The following is a 14,149-nucleotide window of genomic DNA, read 5'->3' as shown; positions in this document are numbered from 1 at the left end:
GAAGATAAATATACCACAAAGAATTGGTCATGCATCAGAAAAACATTTCTTTCAAATACACTTCTGTCTGAATGCGGAGAGGCAAGCTAAATCAGTAACCAGAATACTGAAAAATGAGCAGGAAACCTGTGTTCTAGCCCCCAAACGACCACCAGCCACTACCTACCAACAAGAGTCCCCTTTCTTCTCTGAGGCTGGTTTTCTGTTTTTGACTTATTAAATGAAAATAAACAAGATGAGTCCCCCAAAGTTTCTTTTCGCTCTACCCGTCTATGATTTAATTGACACATGTGCAAAAATTTGCCAATCATTTGGTGAGGGGAAATTTAAATAGCGCTTGTCATTTGGCTCACACTGGAGACATTCTGCTAAAGAAAGAACAGGAAATATCACACAAACAGGAAGTTCTTGTGTTAAAATAACTTAACCACAGGCCTCTCTGCACAAGTCACTTCCCCCCCCACTCTTCTGCTCAGGCAGTGTAACAGGAGATAAACTTTCTAAATGAAGCATTTGGCTGTTAGCTCCAAAGGGAGAGACTACCCTGGGACAGAAAAACTTCAGGCCACGACACTGTGACTTCACTCAAAGTGTCCTGCATATCGCTTACCTTTTGAAGGACTGTCTCCGTGTCCACAGTGCACATCAGAAGCATGGGATACTGCCTCCAGACGGCCCACCACCTTCTCCAACCTTTCCACTAGATTTTGCATGTCAGCCATATTGCATTCACTGCTGAAACAAATCAAATATGTCATTTGCTTTTTGTTTTTTTTTTAACTACATGTCATTTGTTTTTTACTATTTGTTGTACTACATAGCACCTAATGAGGAAAGAGTATTCCTGAGAGTAAAGAAGATACAATTTCACTGCTCAGGAACAGAACCATTTAATAATAAAAATCACTTGATCACTTGACTTCCCGTTAATCATCGATTTGCTAGAGCGGGCGCCAGTAACGTCTCCATTTGTCCCGGTCACATGCTTGTAGCAATAATCAATAATAAAAATAAATAAATAATAAACAAGATAGTAAATAATAAAAATAAGATCGGAAATAGTCTAAGTGTGTTCACAAAATCCCCAGGACCTCAAAAGAACTTCACAGGAAATTATACTGAAAGTAAACGCTTAAATATTCAAATAAATGCTGAATATTTATTATTGTACCTGCAGTATACTTGTCACAATACTCTACCAAATATTTGCATAAGAACTTAGAATTTACAAATCAAAGCAGCCTAAAACAACTTTTCAGGAAAGGCTACTACACTCCTAAAAGGCAGGAAGCAATTTCAGTAAAGTTAAATTATTTGCCTGTAGTCAGTTTGTTAAAAGGGAAGCCAGTCATCAAATTCAAATCTTCTGACTTTAAAGATTCAGCGTTTGTTCCTGTAGCATCCTGCCTGCTGCCTCCATGAAGAAAATCCAAAACTAATATGAAAAGGGTACTTATCCTGCCTTCAATAATTCTGAGTTTAGTAATAAACAAAGGGTACTTCATACTTGCACTAACAACTACAACACAAAATAGATAAAAAAAAAAAAATTAAGGTGACAGCAGAAAGTTGGAGACAAAATAATCAAGTTTCAGAGAGTGACAGAACCTCTCCTCTGGAAGGGCTAGGTAATGGTGAAGCGGAGAAGGGGGGGACCTGGATATGGAGCAGCAAAGCGCAGACACACCCAGAAGGTCTGTCGGAGATCTTTCAACAAGTGCCGACCTACTTGGACTAGCCTCGGTCAATCTCTAAAAGCAAGCAAGCAAGCTCTGGGAGGAAGGCCCTTCTCTGGCTTGTTTCCGCATCGAGACCACAATCTCGAAGACGGAACGTGTCCAATAAATATTTATGAAATTAATAAAATGTAATTACAGAACGTCCAAACTCTAGGGGAAACAGGGTCTGAAAACTGTTCGTTTTACTCACATAAAATACACGCCGTATATTATTTTTTGTTGTGTTTTAGGGCTCGGGCAGGCCCAGTAACGTCTCCATTGGAGACTTTGTTGTTACTGTGTCTGGCATATCGAATACTCTCGGTAGCTTGCCGGGCTCTCCGAGAGGGGCGGAGGAATCGAACTCGGGTCGGCCATGTTGGCTGCGTGCAAGGCAGACGCCCTACCGCTGTGCTATCGCTCCAGCCACACCAGCGCTTATGCTCAGGGCTTACGTCTGACTGTGCTTAAGAAAGAGATCACTCCTGGCAGGCTCAGGAGACCATATGGGGTGCTGAGGATGGAATCCAGATCAGCTGTGTGCAAGGCAAGTGCCTTACCAGCCACACTCTCTCTCCTGTCCCACATGTCGCGTGTTAATACAAACATTAAATGCTTGAAATCACAAGCGATTTCAAACTCAGTGAAATTTCAAAATCTTGACTTGGAGAGATTCCATCGAGTCTCCACTATATGCGTCTCATATAATTCCTGTTCCATTTGGGGTACTGGAGGGACAGACTCATATAATGGAATCGAGTCTCACCTCCCATGACAATGCCTAAAATGACTGTTGCGATTATAATTCCTCCAAAGAGGGAAACATGCCAGAATATCTCAACTTTATACACCATCGTCTCTGGAGAAGTGATAAGCAGCTCACTGGCAAGAGCAAGACAACACAATCCCTGACCAGTCTTTGTTGTGTACAGGCTTTGATCTCTCTGGCCTGTGACTTGCCAAAGAATGTTATTTAAAAAAGAATCAAAGTGGGCCTGGAGCGATAACAGTGGACAGGGCACTGGGTTTGCATAGAGCCAACCAAGATTTGGTCCCCAGTAACCCATGTGGTTCCCAGAGCCCAGCCAGGAGAGATCCCTGAGCACTGCCCGGTCTGGCCCAAAAATAAGAGGAGGGAAGGAAGAAAGGAAGAGAAGGATGGAAGGAGTAAGAGAGGGAAGGAGGAAGAATGGGAACCAAAAAAACCTTTCCATTCCCTTGCCTTAAGTAACAGAAGCCCCAAATCTCTGCCCTACTAAAAGTGGAGCGGACTAGAAGCAGCCAACATAGCAGCCCTTCTGTTACGCCACCATTATCACAGTGCCCAAGTCGCTTTCCTGTTCCATTTCAGGTACTGTCCAGGGATAGACTCATATAATCCACAACACTCTGTTTAAGTGTCAAGAGAAAAGCAGCAAAGGCAGTACATTCCTAAGCTATCTTCTATTAATAGATATCACCTATTCTGCTGGGAGACATATTCCTTTATATACAACTGATGCTACAGGTAGAAGCCAGTGTTCACATGGAAACCGCACACAAGCACCTCAGAGGACTACCATGGTTGCTAACTTACAAAGTGAATAACACAACTTCATGGAATTTGGGTGCTTATTTTTCCATTTTTAACTTCTAAATTTTCGTTTCAAATAAGCTATAGCATTGCTTGATAAACAAAATGAAAAGGAAAAATATAATTACCAGCTAAAGCCAATCTCACAAATTCTAACAATACAGAAGAACATTATCTAGGGTGGGGTGAAAGCTGAGACGCTGTAAGGAGAATATCTTGAGTTGAAGAGCTCAAAAGACACACCTTGTTTTCAGTCTGTCCTCATACAAACTCACGCTTTAGGTGGTCATGTCTGCACTAAAGCCTGCATCCACCAATATCAAAGTACCAATGAGCCCAAACCATTCTGTGATTCAGATTTTTTTTTTTTTTAACTTTTGTGGCTTTGGTTTTTGGGCGACACCTGACAGTGTTCAAGCTTACTCCTGGCTCTGTGCTCAGGGATCATTCCTGGAGGGCTCAGTGGTCCAGAGGGGGTACCAGGGATCAAACCTGGGTGTGCTGCATGCAAAGTAAGCACCTTATCCTCTCTACTATTTCTCCAGACTTTTTTTTTTTAAACTTGTATCCATTTGGTCTGGGGTCACTCCTGGCAGTGTTTAGGAGTCTCTGTGGAACCAGGAATTGAACCTGGGGCTCCTGCATGCAAAACATGTGCTCTAATCCTTCAAGCTGTCTTCCTGGCCCAATTCAGAATATTAGACTCAGCTTCCATCCGGGCAGCTCTGCCACAATGTCCCAAAGGCATCTCGCACTGAAAGAGCCCATGTAGAACTCATCATCTTTTGCCCCAGACCCTACCTTCACAGTCTCTGTAACCCAGCACTATAAGCAATTACCTGATTGACCATGTTAATAAACTGGAAACTGTGAGGCAAAAAGCACAGTGGTTAAGAGAGAGATCATCAGGGGCCAGTGATGCAGTTCAGTGGCAGACAGCACACTTCCCTCGATGGGGCCCCAGGTTCAAGCCCCAGAGAGAGGTCTTGAGGAAGTCACATAAACGGGAGGTTTCAATAACTACTCACCAGCTGTGTCTGTAAGTTTAACTGAACTTTCTGAACCACAGCTTCCTTATCTACACAATGAGAATACAACAGTACAAAACCCAAAGGGCTACAGAGAGACTAAATGAGGAAATACAGGTTGAAGTACTTGACTCAGTCCTGAAAAAGATTAAGAGTCCCATTAACTTAACTATTTTCTCCACTACTCCTCCAAGTCTACTCGGGCATCAAAATCTACAGGTTCATAGCTCAGGAAAGAAGCCACTTGCCTGCATTCTGATGGATAGAAATAAGGTATTTATAACTCTGCAGAGATTACTTCAATCATCTCCTAATTATACCAATCCATGCACCAAATTGCCGGTGATCCTTCTCAAATTCAATTTAATAAGTCATTTATTTAATACTAGCCCACACTCACAGTGTATTCAGAGTAAAGTCCAAACCATGAACCATGAATCATTATCTGATCTTGCTTTATCTCCTACCACTCCTCCAATTCTATCTCTTGCCACACCTTTCCTCAACCAGAAGACTTGTGCTTAAACACACACACACACACACACACACACACACACACACACACACTCACACTCACTCTAGGTTTTCTCTTCTGTGCTTTCATAATGCTCCCTGTTCCACAGTCGTTTTCCCTTCGCAATCTGTTTCCTGTCGCATAATTCCTACCTCCTGTCTCATAATTCCTGCCACCTGTCAAGATCACTTAACGCTACTGCTAGCTGTGGCCCTGGTACCCGCAACCCACCCCTGCATCTCTAGGCCCAAACACTTTAGGCCTGCATAACTGGGTCATGGCCCTCAGTCCCCTCAGTACTGATTGTGAGTCTCCACTCCCAGCAGCAACCCCCTCAAAAGAAATCAGCAACGGTAGCACTTTCTTTAAGAAGCTTTTCCAGTTTGGTATGATTTTTCCCTTCTCGATCTGTCCCCTTTCCAGAACTCCAACTGCTCATTCAGTCTCAGCTACGATGGTATCCAACAAAGCAATGCCAGTATGTGCTCCCACAATACTGTATACTATTCTCTACCAAACATTTAATGCATTTAAACTGGTTTAAAAAGAAAACTGATTAAAACTGTTCTAGGGACTGGAGAGACAATACAGGGTTAAGGCGCTCACCATGCTTGCAGCCAGCCCTCGTCCTATTCCTGGCACAGCATATGGTCCCCCACGCCTGCTGAGGAGTGAGTCCTCTGTGGAACCAGGAGTATGCCCTAAGCACCACCTGGGTGCAGCCCACCCTTCTTCCGCTTCTCCACCCCCAGTCCAAACACCGACTCACACTGGTTTTAAATCACTTATACCTATGCAATGTTACTTCGATTAAAAGATGTTTTAGGGTGGAGTGAAAGTTCAACTGAGCACATCCAAAGCATGTTTTGCTTGGGGTAGGCCCGGGTTCAATCACTGGCACCATATGGTCCTCCAGACATTGCCAGGAACCACTCAGCACAGAGACAGAACTAGCTGCCCCACCCAACCCCTTGGATGTGGCCCAAAAACAAACAAATAAAAGTTTTAAATCATTACTTAATAATCTACAGGCAATTGGCCTCCCATAGCAGGGACTTTGTAATTCCAGTACTATAAATGTAATAAGGACTATAAACACAGTAATTTAATAAAGGTCTCTGAAATAAACAACAGTTTTCTACCCTCTTGCTCCTAAACAGAAATCGGATCCACTTTTCCCTAGGTCAAAGAGTAAGGGCAGAGATATTTTGGCTTTTTCCATTTAAAACTTGTTGTCCCTCTGTAGGTTCTTACAAATACTCCCATCTTTAAAATAAATAGTTTTCTTGGGCACAGTCACACTGGTATACGGATCTTCAAACCAAATGCTATGAGCAAAATAACCTTGTTTATTTTTCTGTTTTAGTTTTCTGGGTCACTCGCAGTGCTGCTCAGAGTTGGGGGACCATGTGATGCCGGGAAGCAACCCCACGGCCACCTACAAAGCATGCACTCCACCCCCTGAACTACCTCACCAACCCCTCAAATAACCTTGCTTATAAGAATATAAAAGTGATTAACAGTCACCCTCTTTTAAAGTCTATATCATTCATCTGTTGGTTCTTTTGAGATTTAAAACAATTCTATAAGGTATACTGACATAAGTTATCATAGGTATCAATCCTGTAAAGTATATAGAAGATACTGATCCCTCATCTTTAGAATGAAGAAAATGACAGAAACTGAAGTTGACCGGATAGCAAATAATCAGTGGATAGAAAACCTAGGCCTTCAGCAGGAATTCACTCGAATTCCAGTCTGCAATTCTTCCCACCGCCCTATACGCAACTAAGCAATTAAGTGACATGTAGGCCATCACAGCATCTAGCATTGTTTGCTCACTGTGGGTTCAAGACCTTCTTCCAGGGCGAGAGCAATAAGTATAGGGGTAAGGTACTTGCCTTGCACATGGCCGACCTGGTTTCAACCACTGGCATCCCATATGGTCCCCTGAGCACCGACAAGAGTGATTCCTGAGTGCAGAGCCAGGAGTAACCACTGAGCATCGCCAGGTGTGAACCCAAAAAACAAAACAAAACAAACAAACAAAGACCTCTCTCCAGTGTCTCTATTTCTTATTAACAGCTCTCCATTTTTCTACTTTCAGTTTTTTCCACGGAAGCCAACATTTTTCAGTTACATTCAGGATGATTATGCCTGACAGGGCTGGGGATGGGGGCTATTCTCGGATCAGTGTTCAGGAATCTAGCTGGTGTCAGCTATAAGCAAGGTAAACACCTTAGCCCCTGTACTTTCTCTCTAGTCTAATGACATGTATTTGAAAGCAAATATTTTAAATAAGGCTTTTCCAAAAGAGTAACAAAACGTCGGCAGAAAAATTATAGCTCTGCTGAATCATGTTCTTACCATTCCTGACTGGCAAGAGCCAGAACTACTTGCTTTCTTCACAAAAGCTTCAAAAGGAGAAGCAGTACTAATTATATAAGTCTAAATAAAACCCATGATTCGAGAGCCCAATGCTTGAGTCTCATCTGTGCCACGTATTAACTGTGTAACTTTAAGGCGGTCACTGAATGGATTTACCTAACACACAAATAGACTTCATAGATGGAATCTTTCTGTAATCTGGAAATTCAGTTCAAAGGCCTGGATAGATAGTACAGGCAGGGCACTTGCCTTTCATGTGGCTGACTCAGGTTCTAATCCTGGGGCTACATATGGTCCCCTGTGCATCTCCCAGAGTGACCCCGAGCACAGAACAAACTGTCGTCCCCCCCAACCCCGCACAAAAGAAAAAAATGCAGCTCAAAAGTAAAATACCACTGCATACTGTGTGCTAAACAATGAAGCACAAAAGCAAAAATCTGTTCCTTTCTTTCCACTTTGACCCACCACAAGCATCTGCGTGCCCCACCACCTACTTGCAGCACCTAGAATCTGGCACAGGGAAGTTGTTTATAACTTAACAGTTACGGGAAACTAAAGTAACGGCCTCCACGTTGAAGTTTTTTCTTGAGAATGTTCTGACTCTGAATTGCATGTTCAGAAGAAATTAAGGACTGGGGGTAATCTACTCTCAGGAGGGACGTGAGTAAGAGAAAAAAGTGAAGGCACTTCAGAGCATCGAAAGCAAAGAGCAGGGCGAGAGAGAAAATACAAAGGTTAGAGGTGCCGCCTCGCATGTGGCTGTGACACGGGTTCCCATCCTGACACCGCTAGACCTGACTACTAGGCAGCACTTGAGTGTGGCACAAATACCAAAATAAAAAAAAAAAATAAGCAAAAGAAGAGACCAAGGAGGTCATGTACAAAATGTCTGAGTAAGTTCGTGTGCATCATGGAATGCAGCATTATGGGAAGCAGGGTTAGCTAAGCAAACAGAGCGAGCTTATGAAGAGAATTCGAAATTGAAAGTCGGGCAGCATCTGCTGTTAAATAGGAACCCATTCGAGGGTTTTGAGAACAGGAGTAATAAGAAGAAAGCCAATCATGTTTCCTTTGGCTTTTGAGCCACATATGACTGAGCTCAGGATTTATTCCTGGTTCCATGCTCAAGGAATCGTATGTAGTGCGAGGGATGGAACCAGGGTTGGCTGCATGCAAAGTAAGTGCCTTAATGCCTGCACTATCACTCTGTCCCGGAATGCAGAATTTTTCACAGTACTGCCTGTAAACAGAATGGAGTTTATAGAAAAAGAAGCAATAGCTTGCTCTTCAAGCCCATGTTTTCCCTAGGACATGTATCCTGCTTGCTGTCTCTATGTTTCTTATTTCCATTCAGGAGAAGCCTGTGTCCTCCTCAAACAGGTACTCTCTCTTTCTCTACCCGCACATCTTTCTAAATTAAGCTTTAATACAACTATCCTACTTCATAAAAAAAAAAAAAGGAAAAAAAGAAGAGAAAGAAACAGCAGCTAGTAAGTCCAAGCCAGGTGAAGAGCTGGTATTCAACTATCTGCAAAAATTAAGGTTACTACCAAAATGATTTTTGTTATTTCAAAGGGGGGGGGGATCACTTAGTGTTTAACCAAATATAGAAACAAAATGAAAATAGTCAAAGATCTGGAGACAGTACATGGATTAAGATGCTTTCCTTGCACACAGCTGATGTTGGTTCGATTCTGGCACCACACAAAGTCCCATGAGTCCCCCAATGCCAAGAGTGATTCCCGAGTACTGCAGGAATGGTCCATGCCCCCCCTCAAAAAAAATGATCAAGTAACTGATAAGTAATTAGTTATAGAAATTGTGTGACCGGCACCTGAATTAAGAGCCATGGAGAATATTAAAGAACAGTAAAACCATTTTTCTGTCCTACATCTGATAGGAGGGAAGCTACCTTCTATCGATTCACTGGCTCTCGGGCTTGGAAGGGCATTTGGAAATCACCTTACATAAACATCAACTGATACCAGAACAGTCTTTTCATATTCTCAGAAATTTACCAGGTAGCCCCTGCTCAAATAACTTCAATGTGGAGAACCCTAACTTCTGAAGTCAGCCCATTTCATTCAGACAAAGCAAATATTTAAAAAGGTTCTTCCTTATTTGGAAGCAAAATTGGCCTCCTGGTAACTTCCACCCACAGAGCTTAGTTCCGCCCCTGGAGGTCACACAGAACAAGTGTGCATCAAACACAGAACAAGTACTAACTATGTGGCACTGACTGACAAGTACAAACAGTATTCAGAACAGAGTTCAAGATGACTCCAGAGTTGCTAATCCAGGAGGCTAAGAGCATGATGACATTCGAGGGAGAAACAAGTTTCTGGCATTTTCTAGTTAGAGTGAAAGATGAGGTCAGTTTTGGACATCGTGTTTCAAGAGACGAAGGTTGTACGTGGAAATGTCTGGTAAGTAGTTGGAAATAAAGCTCAGGGGACAGGTCAAGGGTGCAACTGCAAGTCATCTACAAAGAAATATCATAAAGTCACAAAAGGAAGAGGCATGGGGGAAAGTGAAAAGGAACGATAAGCTTAATTCTCCAGCTAGTTCCTTGGTAGTCTGAAATCCCATCCTCACTCCCCCAAAAATTAGACCCAGCTAGTGAGCCCAGTCAAAGCTGCTTCACACTCTTCTTCTATGAACTCAGTCCAGTTTCCTTTGCTCCTCAAGGAAGTTGTTCAGGAGTAAATGGAACCAGGTTAACTCACGTCTTACCTCATCATGCAATTAAGTTATTTTTCTACTTGAGTAGGAAGCTGGTCGGCTTAAAATATTTTCTATTTTAGGTGGCCGGGGAGATAGTACAGCAGATAAGGAGTTTGCCTCGCATGCACCCAATCTGGGTTTGATCCTCAGCACTACCCCAAGTTCTGAAGGAGTGATCCCGGAATGCAATGCCAACGGTAAGCCCCAAGTACCGCCAGGAGATCCGGTTTGATCGCCAGTGCCACAGTTCCTTAAGCACTGCAACGCATGGCCCAAAGACAACCAAAAAATATTTTCTACTTTGTCTAGTTCCTCCTACTCAGAATTTCTCAACATTTTTTAGGGGCTGGCTCCCTTTAGACCTTGTTTCCTTCCTGTGCCCCCCTCCTGCTAGCTGTTAGCCCCTTGTCTCATGCCATATGCACATTTACTTGATTTTCAACTATGGCTCCTTGGAATATCCTGGTATTAACAAATCCATATCCATAGTAGGCCACATGGCCAAGAAACACTGTTTCTTAAGTAAAGCAAGTATAAAACTCACCCTATATACTAAGATATACTGAAAGGTCTGCTTCTCAAAAAAAAGGTGCTTCTTGGAAATAAATATATACCTCATAGAGGGCGCGGGGGGAGGGGGGGATAATTCTTTCGACCATGATTCTGTTCCTGAGAGGTTCTCCGAAGAAACTAATCCTAATGCGAGAAAAATGATAGGCATGAAGATGCTTATTTCAATGTTAGCTTAGACTACGAGATTTCTAATTATAGGAGAATAGCTACATGCACTGTGGAATGGATGAAGACAGCACGAAATGTACGGTATTTGTCATGTCAGAGTGACATAGTTGGGGACAATTCCCCTTTTTTTCAAATTAACACAGTTACGTAATTTCTTTATAATGTCAAACAAAAACTAGTTCCACTTAATAACTCTTTCTCCTAAGACACCACTAAGCTCCAAGATATTGATTAGTTCTACTAACAGTACAGAAAGTTCATCACTCGGCTCTCCTCGGGCACAAGGCTGAACTTAGACTCGCTGATAAAAGAAATTTACAAGTCGGCTGGTCTAACCCAGAAACCAAAGAACAGACACCGCTCTGCCCCAGTAAAGATGCCACCTAAATCTAACCCAAATCAGGAGCTACTGTTCTTCCCCGAGCATTTGGTTTCAATGATGAAACCAGTGACATTCGGTGCCCGAGTCACTGCCACCTGAGGCTTAGATTAAAAGAGAAAGAAAGGCCTATCTTCTAGGAAGGGCAAGAATCCAACCCAGTATCAGTACTTGTCTCCTGCTGTTGCCTTAAGCTCAGTTCTCTATCTGAAACTCCAGGAGTAAGTCAAGCTAGAAACAGCAGAGAAACTGAAATCAGACTTGGAAACTAGCTGTTTCACTGGCCTGGGATAAAAAGATAATTGTCTGAGGTCACGGGTCCCTCTCTTCCTTATGCTCAAAGAATAATATGAAGACTTGCTGCAGAAATAATAAGAAAACCAAGCAGCATTTTTACATTGTATAAAGAAACACTTCATTAGCTCATCTCAGCTGGGTAGTTGCTTTGAACAGAAATGTATTTCTCATTTTCATGCGGACTCAAAGATGCCATGATTCAGCTACCACTAGAAATATGAAAAGATCTGTGACTGTAGTCTATAATTAACTATAAGAACTTTAGTGACCGCTGGATGAAGAAAAAAAAAAAAGAGCAAGCTCACTCTTTCCATTAAACATTTCAACTATTTTCCAGTCAAATGGAAAAGTCTGACATGACAGGCTTGGTAATACAAAGTAAACAAAGCTGCTTTGAAACAGAAAAAATATTTTTAGAATTTTGATTTTTTATATTAGGTTAGCATGATGGCAGATAAAAGAAGAAATTGTTTTATTCCCCCTTCTCTTTATTGAGATGTAACTGACATATAACACTGTAAATTTAAGAGGATGGGACAGGAATGGAGCTCTGTGATAGACTACTTGTCTTGCATATATGTGTGAGGCCCTGAGTTAGATCCCAACACCACCCTGAACACTGCCAGAGCAAGTCCTGAGCACTGTGTCAAGAGTATCCTCAAGCACGAAGTGTGCATCTCCCCCAATAAAAAAACCCAAAGGCAAAAAAAAAGGTGGACACCTTTTGATTTGTTATAGTTATATACTGCAAAATTATTACTACTATAGCACTGCTTGGGAGGCCCAAAAATAAATCATTAAAAAACAAATCTGGTTGTGATAGAGAATCTGAAGAATAAGTAGAAAGTTCAGGTTAGCAAAAAGTAACTAATGATCAAAATTCAAAATTACCACTAGAATCAGGATTGAGTTGATGGGCGAGGGAGACAGGTCAGAGGGCTGACAGTCATGCTCTACACGCAAGAGGCTAGGTTCAATCCTAGGGATATGAGGACCTCTGGGAGTAACTGCCCCGATACTGCTAGGTGTAGTCCCCAAAACCTGCCCCCTCTCAAACAATAAAAATAACATTAATGTCCTGAGGAGCTCAGCTTTCATATCTCAAATTTCAAACCCAAGGATTTACCTTGTCATGATAATCTTTGCTTACCTTAAATGAATCACAGTGCTTCACAGAAAACTCAAAGGAGGAAGTCAACTTTTTATAGGCTTAGACACTGATTAATTAACTGCAACTAAATAAATGACTGTATATCCAAGAACAGGGTTAACAAAAGAGATCACACCTAGAGTGGAAACGTGACATTTTACAAATACAACCTCCTCAAAACTAAACTACACTGTCTGATTCTTAGGAATATCACCACTTTCTGTTTACGTAACAGGCTGTGTACATCACAAAGTACTTCCACTGCAGTACTCAGGGCTTACTCCTGGCTTTGTGCTCAAGAATAGTTTCTTGTGATCAGAGGACCACATGTAGTGCAGGGGCTCGATCGGGGTCAGTTGCATGCAAGGTACACGCCTTAACCCTCCTGACCCCCTGTGCCATTCCTATAGCCCCACTAACCATTTTTGTGGAGGTCTATGGGGCCACGCACACACGGCAGGGCTAAGCGCCACTCTGTTACTAGGGATCAACCTAGATTTCTCACATACTCTCCAGCACTTTGAGTCATCTCTACCAGCCCCTCACTGCTACCATCTTATTTAAACTCTGAAACATAAATTATGTTTATTTGCTTGATGAAGGTATTTCTGGGGAGGAAAAGGGTGCAAAAAAATTTTTTTTTTTTGCTTTTTGGGTCACACCTGGCGATACACAGGGGTTACTCCTGGCTCTGCGCTCAGGAATTACTCCTGGCGGTGCTCAGGGGACCATATGGGATGCTGGGAATCGAACCAGGGTCGGCCGCGTGCAAGGCAAACGCCCTACCCGCTGTGCTACCTCTCCAGCCCCAGGGTGCAAAATTCTTATATGAATTTCTTTATACTAGACCACAGCAACTGAAATAATGAGCAAACTGGCAGCCAAAGAATAGCTTTCAAGCAAGATATTAAAGGTCCATTACAATTTAGCAGACAGAGCTACCTTTTTGTATGGTCTTTTCTTTTGCCACAAACTCTAGGTGCCTGCCCTGCAGCAAACAACATAAGGCCTCTTCTGAAGCCTCCATATCTTTGCTCTTGTTCTGTCCTCTAGCTGGGAAAGTTTATCTAGATGTACCACAAAAACGCATCATGTCCAAAATTCACTTTCTTTCTACATCAACCTGCTAACTCACCCTCCACAGCCTCCCTTAGTGAATGGTACCAGCCAGTTACCTAAACTAGAAACCAGGAAGTTATCCTAAACTACAACTATTTCTTTATTCTGATAAAAAGCTTCCAATTCTAAAGAATTTTTTTGAGGGGGGGAAATGGGGGCGGCAAACCTGGTATTCCAGGTTTAGCATTTGTGGATGACTCCCAGGGGTGTTGAAGGGCCCATGCAAGGCCACCGATCAAACCCGGAGTTCAGCGTGCAAAGGAGGTGCTCCAGTCATCTGAGCTATCTCCGGGCTAGATTCTACTTTTTAAATAGGAGCACTCCTTGCACTTCTGATAAGTCAGTGCTCTGGTCTGCCTGGAGATACCTGGAAGGCTACCAGGGTTACACACTCAGGTGTGCTGGGTAGAGTTAGAGGGCATGTAGTGCCGAGACTGAACTCGGGGCCTCACACAATGTCAGGTACATACTCTACCACTTGAGTGGTCTCCCAGCCCCGATTCAATATTTCCAATACT

General features: G+C 42.6%; 1 protein-coding gene across 4 annotated transcripts in view; it reads right to left on the bottom strand.

Moving 5' to 3' along the window:
• CAP1 (cyclase associated actin cytoskeleton regulatory protein 1) overlaps nucleotides 1-14,149 on the bottom strand; it is a 29,615-nt gene that overhangs the window by 13,280 nt on the left and 2,186 nt on the right. For 2 of the 4 annotated variants that reach the window (XM_056122867.1, XM_056122866.1), the window contains exon 2: nucleotides 611-732. In XM_056122867.1, the coding sequence (XP_055978842.1) occupies nucleotides 611-722 (112 nt within the window). In that variant the 5' untranslated portion in view covers nucleotides 723-732. Of the gene's footprint in view, nucleotides 1-610; nucleotides 736-14,149 lie in introns of all 4 variants that reach the window. The other 2 variants (XM_056122869.1, XM_056122868.1) reach the window with 1 other exon arrangement.

This window comes from Sorex fumeus, unplaced genomic scaffold, assembly GCF_029834395.1.
Source record: "Sorex fumeus unplaced genomic scaffold, SorFum_2.1 ptg000047l, whole genome shotgun sequence".
Classification (NCBI taxonomy): Eukaryota; Metazoa; Chordata; class Mammalia; order Eulipotyphla; family Soricidae; genus Sorex; species Sorex fumeus.
This window is presented reverse-complemented; position numbering and strand designations above follow the sequence as displayed.